Source organism: Bombina bombina, chromosome 3 (genome assembly GCF_027579735.1).
Source record: "Bombina bombina isolate aBomBom1 chromosome 3, aBomBom1.pri, whole genome shotgun sequence".
Lineage (NCBI taxonomy): Eukaryota > Metazoa > Chordata > Amphibia > Anura > Bombinatoridae > Bombina > Bombina bombina.
The window spans coordinates 304,025,176-304,045,592 of record NC_069501.1 but is presented as its reverse complement, the minus strand read 5'-3'; the positions used below and the strand labels follow the sequence as shown (position 1 = coordinate 304,045,592).

At 36.1% G+C, this 20,417-nt stretch overlaps 1 protein-coding gene across 8 annotated transcripts in view; it reads left to right on the top strand.

Annotated features, from left to right (window-relative positions):
* The window catches only part of ADGRG2 (adhesion G protein-coupled receptor G2), a 308,878-nt gene that overhangs the window by 20,898 nt on the left and 267,563 nt on the right, over positions 1-20,417 (top strand). For all 8 annotated transcript variants that reach the window (XM_053706390.1, XM_053706388.1, XM_053706386.1 and 5 more), the window contains exon 2: positions 6,660-6,775. In XM_053706390.1, the coding sequence (XP_053562365.1) occupies positions 6,661-6,775 (115 nt within the window). In that variant the 5' untranslated portion in view covers position 6,660. The remainder of the gene's footprint in view (positions 1-6,659; positions 6,776-20,417) is intronic.

The window sequence follows — 20,417 nt, the reverse complement described above, 5'->3', positions numbered from 1 at the left end:
TTTTGGCCATATAGTGAATATAGTAACAAAATTAATATATTGTGTAGCAATATGAGGGATGTTTCCCAATCACGAAAATGAAACACCATAGACCAATTGTTAAAAAATAAAAATAAAAGAGTTTTGCACAAAGATGACACCCGGATTATCTATAATCACTTCTGCCTCTAGTTTCCCTTGCAGTCACATTAAAATTGCATTAATACAATGTTATAAAAATTACATAAAGTGTTTCATTAGAATATTGCATTATACGCTGTGTTCATTATTTAGATTCTTTTTACTGTGAAATTCCTGACAATTGTGCCACTCTCCCAAGAGAGACTGGAGCTCAGATTGTGTACTTAAGTATGCTGCAGTTGCCTGGAATGTCTTTATTGAGGGCTAGAATACAGTCAAAGAACAAAAATATTAGCGCTATTGTGCACTAACACTGCTCAAGTTAAATCTATAACGCTTTTATTTTTGTACTCATATTACAAGTTGAAAATAATATATAATGTTCCAGCAAAAGTCTAGATTGTGCTAACATCTGCATGTCAGATATGCTGAATCCCTCACATAATATACTTCTTCAGGCATAGATTCAACAAGGTGTTGGAAACAATCCTCAGAGATTTTGCTCCATATTGACATGATAGCATCACACAGTTACTGTAGATTTGTTGGCTGCACATCCATGATGTCAATCTCCCGTTCCACCACATACCAAACATGCTCTATTGGATCTATTGAGATCTGGATACTGTAGAGGCCATTGGAGTATAGTGAACTCATTGTCATGTTCAAGAAACCAGTTTGAGATGATTTGAGCTTTGTGACATGGTGCATTATTCTGCTGGAAATAGTCATCAGAAGATGGGTACACTGTAGTCATAAAGGGATGGACATGGTCCGCAACAATACTTGGGTAGGAGGTGGCATTTTAACGATGCTCAATTGGTACTAAGGGGCCCAAAGCGTGCCAATAAAATATCCCCCACACTACACCACCACCACCAGCCTGAACCATTGATACAAGGCAGGATGGATTCATGCTTTCATGTTGTTTATACCAAATTCTGACCCTACTATCTAAATGTCGCAGCCAAAATTGAGACTCATCAGACCAGGCAACCTTTTTCCAAACTTCTATTGTCCAAGTTTGGTGAGCCTGTGCAAATTGTAGCCTCAGTTTCCTGTTCTTAGCTGACAGGAGTGGCACCCGGTGTGGCCTTCTGCTGCTATAGCCCATCTGCTTCAAGGTTCGACATGTTGTGCGGTCAGAGATGGTATTTTGCATATGTTGGTTGTAGCGAGTGATTATTTGAGTTACTGATGCCTTTCTATCATCTCAACCCTCTCTGCCCATTCTCCTCTGACCTCTGACATCAACAAGGCATTTTTGTCCACACAACTGCCACTCACTGGATATGTGTGAAAATCCCAGTAGATCAGCAGTTTTTTAAATACTCAGACCAGCCCGTCTGGCACCAACAACCATGCCTAGTTCAAAGTCACTTAAATCCCCTTTCTTCCCCATTCTGCTTGGTTTGAACTTCAGCAAGTCGTACCATGCCTAGATGCCTAAATGCATTGAGTTGCTGCCATGTGATTGGCTGATTAGTAATTTGTGTTACGAAGCAATTGAACAGGAGCACCTAATAAAGTGGCCGGTGAGTGTATATATTTATACATACACACATTCATATATACCTTTGAGCCCTTCCAGGTTTAACACCGACCTTGTCATACTGTATACCATATCCCTTTAAATCACTGTTAAAATGTATTCACTAGTAAACATTTATTTTGTATTTAATATATTCTATAAATATGAGTGAAATACTTTATTTTAATATATTATACTTGTGTTTTGTTATGCATATATTTAAGTGTTAATACTTTACATTTGGTCTCCAAAAGTGCAATATTTTTCGCAGCTATCTCACCATTTGCAATACAAGTGATAAAAGTGGACCCTGTGCTAACATTTAAAGTATAGGGTGTGCTAAAAACTGTTGTCTGTATTAACCCCTTAACAACCAAGGATGTACAGAGTACGTCCTACAAAAACTGTCACTTAATGACCAAGGACGTACCTGTACGTGTACGTCCTCAGGGGTTTAAAGCAGTGGAAGAGATCGTGATCGCTTCCAGCCACGTTCAAGGTATTGCAGTGATCGAGTTCCAGATCCTGTTACCAAGTGTCCGTGAGCGCGCAAGGAGGCAGGGGGCAGGGCTTGGAGCATGTGCATGTGTGCGTGCATGCATGGTCATCAATGTTAAGCCAAAGAAGGGTGAGGGAGGGGAGGGGGGTAGTCTATTTAGGGGGAAGCTACACTACAGAAAATAGGGTGTTTATATATATATATATGTATATATATTTTTTTTTTTTAAAAAAGGGCAAATTTATTAGTAAAATAGCTACTGGCAGAAAGCTGCCAGTACCTAAGATGGCGGCCAATAGGTCGAAGGGGGTTTAGAAAGCTGTTTTGGGGGGATCAGGGAGGTTTGGAGGGTAATGGGGGATCCTACAATTTATATTAAAAAAACCACATTTATTTTTATACTGGCAGACTTTCTGCCAGTACTTAAGATGGCGGTGACAATTGTGAGGTGGGGAGGGAAGAGAGCTGTTTGAGGGGGGGTCAGGGAGGAAACAGAGGGTGGGATGTGGGAGGCTGATCTCTACACTAAAGCTAAAATTAACCCTACAAGCTACCTAATTAACCCTTAACTGCTGGGGATAAATACAAGTGTGCTGGGCAGCGGCATTTAGCGGCCTTCTAATTACCAAAAAGCAATGCAAAAGCCATATATGTCTGCTATTTCTGAACAAAGGAGATCCCAGAGAAGCATTTACAACCATTTGTGCCATAATTGCACAAGCTGTTTGTAAATAATTTCAGTGAGAAACCTATAGTTTGTGAAAAAATTAACTATTTGATCACATTTGGCTGTGAAATGGTGCATGAAATATACCAAATGGTCCTAGATCAATACTTTGGATTGTCTACTACACTACACTAAAGCTAAAATTAACCCTACAAGCTACGTAATTAACCCCTTGACTGCTGGGCATAATACAAGTGTTGTACCCAGCGGCATTTAGCGGCCTTCTAATTACCAAAAAGTAATGCCAAAGCTATAAATGTCTGCTATTTCTGAACAAAGAGATCCCAGAGAAGCATTTACAACCATTTGTGCACAAGCTGTTTGTAAATAATTTCAGTGAGAAACCTAAAGTTTGTGAAAAAGTTTGTGAAAAAATTAACTATTTGATCACATTTGGCTGTGAAATGGTGGCATGAAATATACCAAAATGGGCCTAGATCAATACTTTGGGTTGTCTACTAAAATATATATATACATGTCAATGGTTATTCAGGGATTCCTGTTCCTGACAGATACCAGTGTTACAATGTAACTATAGCTAATTTGGGGGGAAAAATGGTTTGGAAATAGCAAAGTGTTACTTGTACTTATTGCCCTATAACTTGCAAAGAACATGTAAACTTTGGGTATGTCTAAACTCAGAACAAAATTTAGAAACTTTTTAGCATGGGTGTTTTTTGGTGGTTGTAGATGTGCAACAGATTTTGGGTGTCAAAGTTAGAAAAAGTGTGTTTTTTTCCATTTTTCATCATATTTTATATATTTTTTATAGTAAATTATAAGATATAATGAAAATAATGGTATCTTTAGAAATTCTATTTAATGGTGAAAAAAACAGTATATAATATGTGTGGGTACAGTAAATGAGTAAGAAAAAAATTGCAGCTAAACACAAACAGAAATGTAAAAATAGCCCTGGTCCCAAACGGTAAGAAAATTGAAAAGTGCTGTGGTCACTAAGGGGTTAATATTCACTAGTAACCTTTTTACCATTCACTTTTAATACAAGATTGTGTGCTATTTTTAGTGCAGGGTTCTGACGGGATATTGCACCCTGCGCTATAGGTTGCGCTCAGCTTGTTATCTACCCCTTATTTTGTATTTCTGTGTTTTGCATAGGGTGCTTAATTGCTAATACATACTATGTATACATAAAAATAAGAAGGGACACCACGACCAACCTTTGATAGGTCTGCATATTACAGTTAGGATTCCTGCACATATTTATCATTTTCTCTGTGTAGGCTTTGGAAGCTGATTGGTTTGACTTTGTTCCTGAATTAGGGAGATACTTGCAGACTGCCCATAGCCTCTTTGACATTGATTCTGTTCTATTACACAGATGTTATATTAGGATAATTAGTAACAGCAAAACATATTCCAGTACTGAAGAGGATTACATTTATCACAAGCTGTCACTCATAGGCAATATCAGTAGACTTCTCAAAAATGCACAGTACTGCTATTTATTAGGATTGTATGACAAATTAAATCCTTTCAAATAACATATCACTTGTGTTATGCAAATACTCTTGTCTGAACTATTTATCATTGAAGTTCCTTAAAGGAACAGTGTATGTTAATATGTTCTCCCCTTTAATGTGTTCCCAAATATCTATTTTACCTACTGGAGTGTATGAAATTATTTAAAAATAGCTCCTTCACCATTTTTTTCATTTGAAATAGCCAACTTTGTTTATTGTATCATAACCTATAATAAACATTTCTGGTTACAAAAAAAAACATATTAACAAGAAGGTTTAGATAAAAGAATGCTCCCATTGGGTGTCTGTGACAGAACTGTACTAAAATGTTCATTTTCCATTGTTCCCTCTAAGTACCGGCCTTTGTGTAAACAGTAATAAAAAAAGATACGGAGGGCTTTGTGCAAATAATTAGACAGATAAGATAATGAGATATTTTCTCCCTGGGTTGTGGTTTTGATTAGCAGAAATGCTATTTCATATGCACAAATAAACTGAAATATATGGGAAATTATTATTTTAAAACTCTACAGCTGGTATAACAAGTAAAAAAATTTACAGTACACTTTCCCTTAAAAGGACCACTAAGTGCAGAATAAGACAATGATTTAACACCTTATTCTTTCCACCCCTTGTATCTTGTGACAGACATCAGCCAATCACAGACTAGTATATGTAAACACTGTGAGCTTGTGCACATGCTCAGTAGGATTTTGTTCCACAGAAAGTGTGAATATAAAAAAATTAGCACACTTTGATATTTGAAGTAAATTGGAAAGTGTTTTAAAATGGCATGCTCTTTCTGAATCATAAAAGTTTATTTTGACTTGAGTATCCCTTTAAATAAAGGCATTTATTTTAAGTGCCTTCTCAAAACATTCAAGGGCCTATCCTGTAAAAACTGTGTAGCCAGTTTCTTGACTTGACACACAAAGGGTCGTTTTATCTTTGTAGCCTCCCAAAAATGTAGGTTTGTGCACAGATAACATTTTTCTTTTGCTAAAGCATTTTTAGAATTTTTTTCATATTTATTTGTAAGACTTTTTGACATTTTAAAAGAACAGCAAATATCTCTTGTTTTTGTGTAAACATTGTGCCAACTCAGTACAGAGGCAAAAACAGATTTTGCCTTTTGGGCTCATAAGTGATTGTGGGACAATACACAATTTAAAAATAAAACAACAAAAAACAATGTGTTCAGTATCACTTTAATATAGAGCAGGGTTGGGCAAAATTATGTAAAACTTATGAGCCAGCTAAGAAAAGCTTTATATCTTCTGATTTACCTTTTCCTCATTTTACTTTCTAATGGTGATATGTTTTTGCTGGTATTTCGCATTTGATGTTCTACAAAAAAAAGGCTTTTAAGGTTTACTGGTTGGGTACCATTCAGAAATGTAGTCCAAGTTAAGCAAGCTAAATGTAATAAAAGTTATACTTCCTTGTTCAACATGGTTTCCAACTTCCTTCAAATAATTTGATCCAGAGCTACAAAAGTTTATAAGTATATTTTTATTCAGCTCACATTCCTAAATAAAACCCCAAAAAAATAAAAAATAAATCTATACTCTCTCTGCATACTTTTTAAGACAGTTTGTAGAGGAACAAATGAGGTGATGAAAGCTGCATTAGACTTCTTTTAACATTGACAATGGCACCATTTGCACCATGAATGTGAACCAGAATGGCACCATGTGCACCCTTCATGTGCTGATCTTTGATTTTACCAGGATGCTTACTGGTAAATATGTGCCATGTATTAAGGCTGCCTACAATCCATGTCTGGCTACACTCTGTAATTGGCACCCAACACTCAAGACATTAAAAGCACTTTAAAATAAGGATGAAGGGTTTCAAGCTATCTAAAATATTAGGGGGACGCTTAGCAAGGAGAGAAGATTTATAAATTGTCCATGCAAAAGTGTTAAAATGAATTGATATAGGAGTGATGTGAGCACTTGTGGTTTGGTTTAATGGGCTTTAGTTGTAGTGACAATCATACCTAGACACTCTATGTAAAGCAGATTACAGATTAAATGAGTGTCCTGTGATTTCTCTTTGACAGTCCCTTTTTATCCCTCTCACTCACATTTTCACTTTAACTCTCTATATCTCTTTCTATGATGTACTCCCATTGATTTTAGCTTAGGGATTATGGCCTCTAATTAACTGTAATGCTGTAGCCACCAATTTAACAAATGTGGTGTAATGAGGAGCTTGTTTAGATACATTTGAAATACTGCTAGAGACAAACACCCAACTGAGATATTTCCTAAATTAAAAAAAAATGTTTTTCAGGATGGTGCTCTGTGACCAACAACACGCCAGGAATAGCAGAACCAAACGTCTTCCTGAAGCATTAAAGACTAAGATATTATGCCTGCTTCTGTGCATTATCACCTTTCCACAAAATGGTAAGACACTGAGATGTGCTCCTTTATTTTTATTTTGTGATTCATGGACACATGATATCTTGCATACTAGCTGTTTCTGTATGATTATTATTTTTTAATTTTTTGTGGGATGGAAATACACAATTGAAAAACATTTCTCATATCTCCCAACCTTCTTACTAATATTTTTAGTTTAATAAAATGATCTACGAGTGTCCTGTCATGCAAGTAGGTTTCCTCTTTAATTATAAACTCACAGTGACACAAACTAGTATGTTGCAAAAATTAGTTTATGGCATCATAAAGAGACAATAATATATGCCTCAAAAAATATGTACATTAGATAAAGATCATTGAGTCCAGATCTCAACAACTGACCTGGTAACAGTTTCTTAGACTATGTTGTGCTCAGATCATATTTTGTAATAACACACATTAAGTATTAGTATTACATATTTAGCAGATACCAGATTTAATGTGTATAGCAAGAAGATTGATTGTAAGAAAAATTTCAAAAACAAGGCGAATAAATAGATTATGGACTTTGTTTATATATTTCGATATAGTGAGTGATTTATTTTAGATTAGGAATAGGAATTGCGAGCCTCTGAAAGCTGTATGCTCATTTTACATCTATACCTGATTGCTGTTTTACAGCCATCTGTATTCTGTGATGGTCTGAAGTTCCTTCTGAGCAGTTTTGGAACAATAGACTACTTATTATTACCCTTTTATATCTCTGAAAGAGTTCCATGGCTACATCTCAGACCCTGTCTCCAGATACTTTCCCTCCCGTCTCCTTCGCTCCGCTCATGATCTCTTACTCTCCTCCTCTCTTGTTACCTCCTCACACTCCCGTCTACAAGATTTTTCAAGACTGGCTCCCATCTTATGGAGCTCTCTGCCTCGCTCCACAAGAATCTCCCCTAGTTTTAAAAGCTTCAAGTGCTCCATGAAGACTCTACTATTCAGGGACGCTTACAACCTACACTAACCTTCCTATCTACACTGCTATCCCCTTAAACCCCATAGCATGTAAGCCTATGAGCCCAGCTGTTTGTAGTCCACCTTCATAAGAGCCAACTACAACAGTGCAACTCTCGGCAGGACCCTTCACCCATTTGATCCCTGTAATCGTTTTTATATACCACCCATATTCATAGCACTGCAGAACCTGTTGGCGCTCTACAAATACCTGATAATAATAATAATAATAATTAATTTTGTATTTTACATGTAGTATTAAAAATTATAATCTTTGGGCACTTCTTATTAAAAATTTTCTGGGCACATTATTTTAAAATTATCCTTTGTAAATATCTCTATAAATTGTCATATATGCTAAATACTTATTTTAAAGCATGATGTACAAGTGAACAGTTTGCTACATAATTTTCTTACTATTCTTACAATAAATTATTGTAGTTAGATTTTTAATATACAGTACATGTTCAAAATGGTTTTGCATATAAACAAAAATTACCCTGTTTTACACTCTGTCAAGCTACGGAGAGATGTCTTATTGTTGTGTGTGTTGGTTCTTAATTAACAGTTTTATGTACTGTTAAAGTGATTATATTGTGTTGTATTATATATAGTTATTCTTTTATTGTAGAAAATCCTAACTGTAATCATTTATATTCTGAGCAATTATTTTAAATAACCATAACCAATACAGTGTAGTCATGTGAAATTTGTTGCTATTTCACTACTGTTCTTAAATCCATGGTAACACACAATAGATCACTGTGTAGCACATCTGCATAATTTTACACAGAAAATCTAGCAAACAGTCGGCTAGATTACGAGTTTTGCGTTATGAGGGGTGCAGTACTAACTTGCAAGTTATTGTCACCGCTCACTTCCCTACAGTGCTGGTATTAAAGGTTTATAAAAACCCGGCGTTATTAGGCAAAAAGTGAGCGTAGAGCAAATTTGAGCTCCATACCGCACTCCAATACCAGCGCTGCTGAAAGCTGCGGTGAGCTGGTTTTACGTGCTCGTGCACAATTTCCCCATAGACATCAATGGGGAGAGCCGGCTGAAAAAAGTCTAACACCTGCAAAAAGCAGCGTAAAGCTCCGTAACGCAGCCCCATTGATTCCTATGGGGAAAGAAAATTTATGTTTACACCTAACACCCTAACATGAACCCCGAACTGCCGCCGCTGACACCTACATTATACTTATTAACCCCTAATCTGCCGCTCCGGACATCGCTGACACCTACATTATACTTATTAACCCTTAATCTGCTGCCCCCAACATCGCTGACACCTACATTATACTTATTAACCCCTAATCTGCCACTCCGGACATCGCCACCACTATAATAAACATATTAACCCCTAAACCGCCGCACTCCCACATCACAAACACTAGTTAAATATTATTAACCCCTAATCTGGCGCCCCTAACATCACCGCCACCTACATACATTTATTAACCCCTAATCTGCTGTCCCCAACGTTGCCGCCACTATACTAAGTTTATTAACCACTAAACCTAAGTCTAACCATAACCCTAATGCCCCCTAACTTAAATATAATTAAAATAAATCTAAATAAAACCTACTATCATTACCTAAATAATTCCTATTTAAAACTAAATACTTACCTAACTTACTTAACTAATAGTTACATTGTAGCTAGCTTAGGGTTTTTTTTTATTTTACATGCAAGTTTGGATTTCTTTTATCTAGGTAGACTAGTTAGTAAATAGTTATTAACTATTTACTAACTACCTAGCTAAAATAAATACAAATTTACCTGTAAAATAAAACCTAACCTGAGTTACACTAATACCTAATCTGACAGTACAATGAAATAAATTACCTAAATAAAATAAAATTACCTAAATTAAAACAAAACAAAACACTAAATTACACAAAATAAAAAAAGACATTACACCTAATCTAATAGCCCTATCAAAATAAAAAAGCCTCCCCAAAATAAAAAAAAACCTTAGCCTAAACTAAACTACCAATAGCCCTTAAAAGGGCCCAAGAAATCAGCTCTTTTACCTGTAAAAAAAAAAAATACAAACACCCCCCAACAGTAAAACCCACCACCCACACAACCAACCCCCCAAATAAAATCCTAACTAAAAAAAAACCTGAAAAGGGCATTTGGAAGGGCATTTAGCTCTTTTTCAAGTGCCCAAACCCTAATCTAAAAATAAAACCCAGCTAATAAACCCTTAAAAAACCTAACACTAACCCCCGAAGATCCACTTACAGTTTTGAAGACCGGAAATCCATCCTCAACGAAGCCGGGAGAAGTCTTCATTCAAACAGCGAGAAGTGCTCAACGAAGCCGGCAGAAGTCTTCATCCAAGCCGGCAGAAGTGGTCATCCAGACGGCATCTTCTATCTTCATCCATCCGGCATGAAGTGGGTCCATCTTCAAGACATCCAGCGCGGGGCATCCTCTTCAATCGAAGTCTTCTTCCAGAATGAAGGTTCCTTTAAGTGACATCATCCAAGATGGCGTCCCTTGAATTCCGATTGGCTGATAGAATTCTATCAGCAAATCGGAATTAAAGGTGAAAAAATCCTATTGGCTGATGCAATCAGCCAATAGGATTGAGCTAACATTCTATTGGCTTTTACAATTAGCCAATAGAATGCTAGCTCAGCAATAGGATTGAAGCTCAATCCTATTGGCTGATTGCATCAGCCAATAGGATTTTTTCACCTTTAATTCTGATTGGCTGATAGAATTCTATCACACAATCGGAATTCAAGGGACGCCATCTTGGATGACGTCACTTAAAGGAACCTTCATTCTGGAAGAAGACTTTGATTAAAGAGGATGCTCCGCGCCGGATGTCTTGAAGATGGACCCGCTCCGTGCCGGATGGATGAAAATAGAAGATGCCATCTGGATGAAGACTTCTGCCCATCTGGAGGACCACTTCTTCCGGCTTGGATGAAGACTTCTCCCTGCTTCGTTGAGGACTTCTTGCCGCTTAGATGAAGACTTCTCCCGGCTTTGTTGAGGATGGATGTACGGTCTTCAAAACTGTAAGTGGATTTTCGGGGGTTAGTGTTAGGTTTTTTAAGGGTTTATTGGGTGGGTTTTATTTTTAGATTAGGGTTTGGTCACTTGAAAAAGAGCTAAATGCCCTTTTAAGGGCATGCCCATCCAAATGCCCTTTTCAGGGCAATGGGCAATGGGGAGCTTAGGTTTTTTAGCTAGGATTTTATTTGGGGGGTTGGTTGTGTGGGTGGTGGGTTTTACTGGGGTTTTTTTTTGTAATTTAGGTAATTTTATTTTATTTAGGTAATTTATTTAATTGTAGTGTAAGGTTAGGTGTTAGTGGAACTCAGGTTAGGTTTTATTTTACAGGTAAATTTGTATTTATTTTAGCTAGGTAGTTAGTAAATAGTTAATAACTATTTACTAACTAGTCTACCTAGTTAAAATAAATATAAACTTGCCTGTAAAATAAAAATAAACCCTAAGCTAGATACAATGTAACTATTAGTTATATTGTAGCTAGTTTAGGGTTTATTTTATAAGTAAGTATTTAGTTTTAAATAGGAATTATTTAGGTAATGATAGTAGGTTTTATTTAGATTTATTTTAATTATTATTTAAGTTAGGGGGTGTTAGGGTTAGACTTAGGTTTAGGGGTTAATAAATTTAGTATAGTGGCAGCGATGTTGGGGCGGCAGATTAGGGGTTAATAAATGTAGGTAGGTGGCGGTGATGTTATTGGCGGCAGATTAGGTGTTAACTAGTGTTTGTGATGCGGGAGTGTGGCGGTTTATGGGGTTAATATGTTTATTATAGTGGCGGCGATGTCGGCAGTGGCAGATTAGGGGTTAATAATTTTCTTTTAGTGTTTACGATGCGGGAGGACCTCGGTTTAGGGGTTAATAGGTAGTTTATGGGTGTTAGTGTACTTTTTAACACTTTAGTTATGAGTTTTATCCTATAGCTTTGTAGCGTGAAACTCATAACTACTGACTTTAGATTGCGTTACGAATCTTGCGGTATAGGCTGTAGCGCTCACTTTTTGGCCTTCCAGAAAAAGCTTGTAATATCGGCGCTATGGAAATCCCATTGAAAAAAGACTTTACGCAAATTGCGTGTTAATTTGCGTTCCAGCCAAAAAAGTGTTTTTGACAAGACTAGTTATAGCAGCGGTAGTGAAAAAGCAGTGTTATAACCCATAACGCTGCTTTTTCATTCATAACGCAAAACTCGTAATCTAGCCGAGTGTTTCCACTGTAGCAGGGGATTCTGGGTAAGGGTATGTAAATGAGATCCACAATGCTGCAAATCCATGGTAGAAACTGAGGAAAATATGTGTTTATTCCATGACCTGTTAATCTGCTCACTCTTAAACATATTCTATTATTCAATGCAAGATTTTTAGCATATTTGTAGGTGAAATTGTTGATGTGAGTGACAGGATTATGAAACCTCTTCTGTACCTTATGTATAAGAGTAAAGGAAGGGGCAGTGTGACTAGACACTTTGGTGTTTCCTGATGGCGTCTGCAATCTTACACTTCATGTGATACTAATGACTCTGCTTTTTGCAATTGCTAAAGGGTATTTTTATTCATTCTATCTGAAACAACGTATTTTAAATATTTTTTTTTGTTTCTGTTTTTTCAAATGGATATTCTTAGGCTGTTTGTAACTTTTTTCCTGGTCAGAATTTTGTAGGTTTGAAGTTGAACCTATACCATAATAAAGCTATAGAAATTGTCCCTTTTTAGCCAGTGGTAATGATAGATTTCCTGCCAATTTCAATTTAAATCTAAACTTTTTATAAATATTTAAATGCATAACAATCCATGATGAATATAGAACAGTAGTGTACACAAGATATAAAGGATACAAGTAGCTTTGGGTATTTGTTACAAGTGAGTGTGCAGTAAAGTAAAAATTAAAGGGACAGTAAAGTTGGAATAAATTTGCACTCAGATCAAATTGTGTTAAAATCAAATGATACCTATGTAAATGATAATCAAACATGCCAGATTATACCTTTAATATGCCATCTTTATATATTACCAGCCCCTTCATCTGCCTGTCTGCTGCAGCATTTTTTTTATTCTAAATAGGGGCAAGCTGTTTAGCCAACCAGAAGGTTACTAATTACACCATTAGAATTTTATACAGCACATTCACTGGGCTATTGCACATGCCTGGTGTATTGCAGGAAGCCTTCAACCTAAACATAGCATCAGCACACTGTGTGCAATGTATTGAAGTGAGCATGCACTGTGTAAATTACATTCACACTGTATTATATGTATTCTGTGCAAATTTAATACACTGTTTACTGTCCCTTTAAACTTAAGCCACATCTAATAGGGTAGAAATTTCACCAACTGGCTTGTGTCAAAGGTGGCATACTAAGTCACGGAGCTCTTCAATATGACCCTTTGTACTGCCAATGTTTGTCTAGCTATGGAGATTCCATGGCTATGTGCTGGATTGTATGCATCTGTTAGCAATAGGTGTGGCTGAAACACATGAATTCAATAGTTAATAGGGCTGTCCACATAGTTTTGGCCATATAGTGTATATAGCAGGATTAGCTTGCTTTTTTATGTTCTGATCTAAACTATATGAAAAGAGGGCAAAAAAAGAAAGTATATTTCAAAGTTCTTTTACTACACATTAATAAACCTTTCAGACTCGGACCCGTCATAGGGCATACAGGGCAAATGCCCATTAGGCCAAGCTCTTATGTAGGCCTTGCTGCTATATAGAAGCCCCACCTTAATATGGGTAACAATAGGAAAGCTGTTGCAGTCTGCCTGTTTTGTAAAGCAGAATGTACATTTTCTGTCTGTTAAGCAGAGGTGCTGCAGAACGAGAGATCTGGTCTATTGTGATTACCTAACTGACAGAAGTCAAACTGAGCTGCTCCTCCTTTAAGTGCCCGGGCCTATTTCTGATCCCAGTCCAGTCCTGAAACCTTTTATATTAAAAGTTAAAGGTGTTTACAATCCCTTTAAATAGATACGATGGAGCATAACATTTTGAACAATCTTTTGTTAAAGGGTCATAATTGTATCACTATCCACCCGGCAAAGGTATAAAACACATAAAGTTCAGCTTGGAAACTGCTGGCCCTGAATGGAATCTGATGCTGACTAGCTGCATGACCCTGGGAGCCACAAAACAATGGCTCATAAAATCTTATGTTAAAGGGACAGTAAACCTTTAAAATAATGTTATAAAATTCTGCACATAGTGCAGAATTATATAACATTATATTAGCCAAATATTATTTAAACGTAATTTCCCCTATTCATTTTTAAAAGAAAGCGCTGTCACAGGAGCGAGCTGCACTTAGTCTTATGGCGCGGTCGGGCCAGGCTGTGACTATACAGCTGGCCCGATGCGCTGAGGAAATATAACAGACCCGCTCAGCAGAGAGCAGAGAGCGGTCTGTGAAACAGCGCTTTCTTTTAAAAATTAATAGGGGAAATTACGTTTAAATAATATTTGGCTAATATAATGTTATATAATTCTGCACTATGTGCAGAATTATATAACATTATTTTTAAGGTTTACTGTCCCTTTAAGCTCCAAACTTTTTGTCGTATACTGTATATTTGTTCATTTAAAGTAACAAAAGATTGTATTGCTCATATGTATTATACATTGTACTTTTGTCATCCCCTGTTTTGTAATCCAGATAAATTAGTACAGTTCTTAAAACCACAAGGGATGGTCTTGAACATTTTATTGCCATGCTTCTGTGGTTTATGGGACAGTACTCATTTACTAATTTGTTTGCATTACTCTATTCTTAATTAAATATATATAATACCTTTAGGCACGTTACTTTTTTAAAAAGTACTGTTTAAGGCTTATGTTTATCATGATTGGACTACTCAGCCATAATCATCATTTATTGATAATTATAAAATAGTTTTGATGCATAAATGATAGAAGCATTATCCAATCAATGTAGAGTATTATGTGCTCATTAATATCAGTGCTGAATACCTTGTTCTATTGATACCTTGCTATTTCTGCATATTGTCACATTGGGTTTATCACTGGAAGATATTGATTATCATTCTGGAGAAATTTTCTTGAGATAGTATCAACACAATAAAATACCTTTGTACCTCTCAGCAGCCATTTAATCAATTTGTATACACCCTGGCCAGGTATTCCTTACTGCTGCTGCACCTTGACATTTTTGGGTGTGGTCCTGCACTTAATCATCATTTTGAACTTGGGCCAGTCTCAAATTTAACCTTTTAACAAACAGAAAGTGCTTTGCTTATAATCCAAGAATGTGATGCCTCCCATCACACTCAAAACTCACTAATCAGGAAGTAGAAATAAAAAAAGATTGTTTTGAGAATTAGTAATGGAAACAGGTTTTCTGATCTGTTTAGATGTGTAGGTGTAGTTTTCAATTTCCTTTATGCCTGCTGTAGTTAATGTATATGTAAATAACTTAACTTGTTACGCATGTGAATTCAGATGGGTCATCTTTTTCATTATGTTTTTCCCAGAGTTTTGTACAGATGTGGTAACCGCCCTGTAAACTGCACCATATCCATGCAAAGCACACGAATGACATCATAAGTGTCCAATGTTTTGATGGCTCTAAAACCTAATCATTCTGGTTTCCTTTTTATAGATTTAGATATTTTATAATTACTCCAAAAACAAACAAACATGTCTTTGACAGATTATTGCAAGAACCCCCCCCCCCCGCTACTTACTATATATAAATAGTAGTGACTTGGCTGCAATATGCAATTTATATGTACGTGTGGCTGCTGGCATTTTGTAAAAGATTCTATATGAACAATAATTATTCTATACTGTGTAATATATGACCACAGAATTCCCCATGTCTCATGAGTTACTCCTGCATAACAACATGAGTCTCTGGTGGTGATAACCAATGCTGTGTTCAAATTTAAACTTAGCCGTAATAAGAGGGACAGTCCTTGATCAATGTAATCACTTTCAAGTTGCTGTTTGTGATTATGAAGAACATGATTTTTATGATCTTATTTACAGAATTCTAGGACCATAACCAAAACTGAGAATAAAAGAGATGAAAATGCATGAATGGATTTTAGAAATAATCAAAGCATCTAATTCCATATTTAAAAAATAACCATGACTCTTCAACATAAAAAGGGGAATCGTACCAAATCACAGGCATAAGACATTGCTTGTTTCCAAAAAGATATGGACAATATTCAATGACCATAAGACATTTCATAACCTTGGCTTCTCTTTTGGTTATTCCTCAGACATCATATCTTTAGCTAACCTGATAATCATCAAATAGGCTATAATTCTGTATACTGAGATACATTTAATCATTCAGGGGGTAGGCAGATATATTCTATTTATTCAGATCATACATTAAAAAAAACCTTTCCAATTTACTTGTATTATCAAATGTGTTTTAGTCTCATAGTATTCTTTGTCGAAGGGCATACCTAGGTATTTAGCATGCACGTGTCTGGAGCACTATACGTCTTTTAACAATGTTATACCTATTGAGCTATAGATGACAGCAGTGTTTGCACACTGTATAACATTGTCACAAGCATTCTTGCAAAACTGCTGCTTTTAAATAAAGGTGTAGTTGTACTCGGCACAGTCGGCCTTGCTATCGTAACCTGTAGTGGGTTGCAGTGCAGAGAAGAATTCCTGGATGTAGAGTGTACTAGAGGCTGCACTATCCGATGTGACAGGAGGACCAGGTGCGCTGGAAAAAGGAGGCCTGCTGCTGCAGGAGTCAAGGGTTAAGCTAAGTGACTTGGGATTAGCAAGGCCGGCTCCTTGATTGCTGTGCTTGGACTTCTATTAAAGGATTCCAAAACTTTTTTTTTTCCATGTAATAAAATTATATAAATCCAATCTACATAAATTAACAATCATAACACCCATTTTTATTTGAAAACGAGCGTTATTATTGTAATTATAACATATATCATATTCTGGAATAAACGTCATAGAAGCCAAACCCACTTTAACGTTGCTGGCAATGCAAATTCTTGACCTCAATCACAAAGCCTGTTCGTGCATATCATTAAGGTATCGTTGCTTCACCCGGTGCATGCGCAATTGAAACCCGTGTTTTGCGCATGCGCAGATTGCCGCTTTGAATACACAGAACCACAAAGCATTTACTGGCATAACACATGCGCTCTTAAAAAGACTATCGATTGCATAGGTATTCCAGGTCAAACAGGATACGTCTTTTTTACGATATCAGCAGTCTAATGCACTTAAAAAATCTTATCTACACTGATAATTTATAGGTGTTATTTCGATGTCTAGTTTCAACCCACAAACTTAATCAGTAAGCTATTGTTGAGAATCTTTTGATTCAATTCTTTCAAAACTTGCTGCATTGAGCTTGTGTGTTGAAATAGACATCATATAAGAGGTAATGTGTCCTAAGTTTCTTTTATATTTTACTTAATTTTTAATTTGATTATATATATTTTATGCTTATTGCAAGGGTCGTTCTCGCTGCGCATCGTTACGATCTTACCTGTTCTATAACGCTGCAGAATCTGTTGGCGCTCTACAAATTCCTGATAATAATAATAATATAACGCTGTCACATATTTTACCCAGTATCGATTCAGACTGTCTGCTTGTTCAGAGTACGCTGATGTATATGGTGACGTGTTGGATTGCTTGCACATGTGCAGTACGGGGCAAATCGACCATATTAATAACTCAGGTTATCGTGTACGATTCATTATTCAAACTACATGTTATAACGGTGGGTTTGGAAAGCAATTCATTTTTGACATTGAATATTCATTGAACAGTAGTAAACTGAAACGCAAAGCCTATTACAAATATGGATATCATAGATGTATATATCGAATTAAGATAAGTCTCCACATAGCGTGGCTCCAGCTGCTCTTCAACCCACTACAGGTAATTATAGCGCAGCTCCGCCAACACAAGACTACTACAAAGGATACCACGAGAATTAAGCCAATTTGGTAGTAGAAGTAAGTATGGAATTATTGTTTTAATTGTACTCTCAATCTGACTCATGAAATAAAAATGTGGGGTTTTATATCCCTTATAATTCCAGTTAAACAGGATTATTATACATTTGGCAAATATTATACTTAATGATTGTTCCATTTGCCCATCCCTACTGACCTTTTTGTAAATCTATATATCACTTTACAAATATACTTTGTTCCATTTACAAGTAAAATTCATGAACTACACTATAGACTGTAATTTTTCATACAACTTTATTTTCCTTTTTAAATGAAATACACAATAGACTAAATAAATAAGGTCACCTTGATAAAGGTGGAAAACATAGTATTTCTGCTCTTTTGCTAATCATAACATAAAATACTTGCTAAAAAATCACCAGACCAAAAAGTAACATTCCTATTTATAAAAGATTTGTCATTGAATTCAAAAGGCAAACGTTTGGGGGGAGTTTAACCCTTTAATCACACCCACACATATTATATATCTTTTCAAGGGATGCAGTAGATTTAAAGTGACATGAAACCCAAATTTTTTCTCTTGTGATTTAGAAAGAGCATGCAAATTTTTTTTTTTATATATATTTTTTTATTAAGGTTGAGTTCACAATACAGCATAAAATGTAGTGCGTCAGAACAGAAAAAAAAAGAAAAACTACAAAGAACAAAATACATAAATACAGCAAAGATATTCACAATATACGATCGTAATAAACCTGTTATTGTTTCTGTTGCATCTCTGAAATAAAAAGAAAAAACAAAAAGAACAAAAGTAGTCTCAACCTTATTTTTTTTTCCTGTTTTCTATTTTCCCACCAGCTTCAAGGTATTCATAACGAAAAGAAATAAACCTAGTGACATAATATTTGTTCTATTCCGCAAAATAATCATGTAATTTAGACTTTCAAATGCCACATATACCCTAAATTACCTTGTTTTGTCATACTATGTCATATCTTGGAGACAAGTCATATTTATCACTTGCTCCCTGATTTTGCTCCCCCCTGTCCCTCCCCCCCCGCCAAAAAAAAAAAAAAAAAAAAAAAAGAAAAAGGGGGAATATCTCCCAATGAAATCTACCATATCCCCAATAGTACCAGTTCCGAATTTCTAAATGGGAAAATCATATAATCTATTTCCACTGCCGAAAAGCTCTTAATAAACAAGGACCATTTTGCGAAAAACTTTCTAATGTCCCCTTCGTCGTTCATATTGGTGTCGAGCTGTTCTAATATACATTGTTTTTTTAGACAGTTTTTGATCTCCGTAATCGTGGGTGTTGCAGTCGATTTCCATTTCTTAAAGATCAAATATCTGGCTGCAACCACTGTCATGTTAATTAGTTTATGTTGGGGATGTGATTTTTCTCTAACATTTCTCAGGAAAACACAATAACTCAGGGTTATTTCAAATGGAGGAATCTTTACTTTATTTTTTAACCAATATTCTACTTTTTTCCAGAATTGACCCATCTTAGGGCAGCTCCATATCATGTGGACCAAATCCGCTGCGGGTTGTGAACATTTTGGGCATTTATTGAATTTATTGTTCCCACATTTTAAACCTTTCTCTGGGGTAAAATACGCCTTATATAGCAATTTAACTTGTGATTCCCTCCAGGTTGAGGATAGTGTGGATTGAGCTATTCTTGTAAAGGAGCCCTGTACCAGCTGGGCATCAACATTGCTCTCTGGTATTAAGTTGTTCCAATCAGCCGAGAGTCTCTCAAGATTTGATGTACCCCTAAGGGAGGCTAACATATAATAACATGGTGAGATGGAGCACTGACCATTTTTCACCATTTCCAACCACCCCTCCAATTTCCCCCACGTCCATCTTCCGTTTGCCTCCCTCCTGAGATCTGTTACAAAGTGTCTGGCTTGCAGGTAGGCAAAGAACTCTCTATTATGAATATCAAATTCCTGCCTGAGTGATTCATAGGTTTTAATCACTTGATTCTCTCTATCTATAAACTGAATAGCCCTATCCAATCCTACCGTATGCCATCTTTGGAATATGGCTGAGTCTAGGCCAACCGGAAATTTCGGGTTACCCCGAGATGGAACAAACTTAGATGCATTACCATCTATTGATAGAAGCTTGCCCAATTTCCACCAACTTTGTATAGGGTTGTAAATAGTTTTAAATGATTTCAGTTCCTGTGGTATTGATTTAGGTTTACAATGTATTAAGGCTACTGGAAGGAATGGGTAGCATATGTTGTTCTCCAAATCATTATTTGTTATATAATCTTTAGAAAAGATCCAATCTGCCACAATGCGTGCTGAGTAAGCTATATTATACAAACGTACATCCGGCAGTGCCAACCCCCCTTGATTTCTTGGTAGTTGTAATTTACAAAAAGCAATTCTTGGTTTTTTGCCCTGCCAGATGTATCTTCTCAATGCCACGTTCAGCTGCCGAATGTCTTTCCCTTTGAGAATTATTGGAACATTTTGGAGGATATATAACAGTTTTGGCAATAGTACCATTTTGAACAAGGCTATCCTACCAGTTATAGACAAGGGGAGACTTTGCCAACTTGTTAACCTCTGTTTAATATCCTGCAATATTGGGGGAATATTTAATTCATAAAGCTTGTCTATATTAGATGGAATTAGGACGCCTAGATATTTAAAGGCCTCTGACACTATCTTAAAGGGTATGTTTGA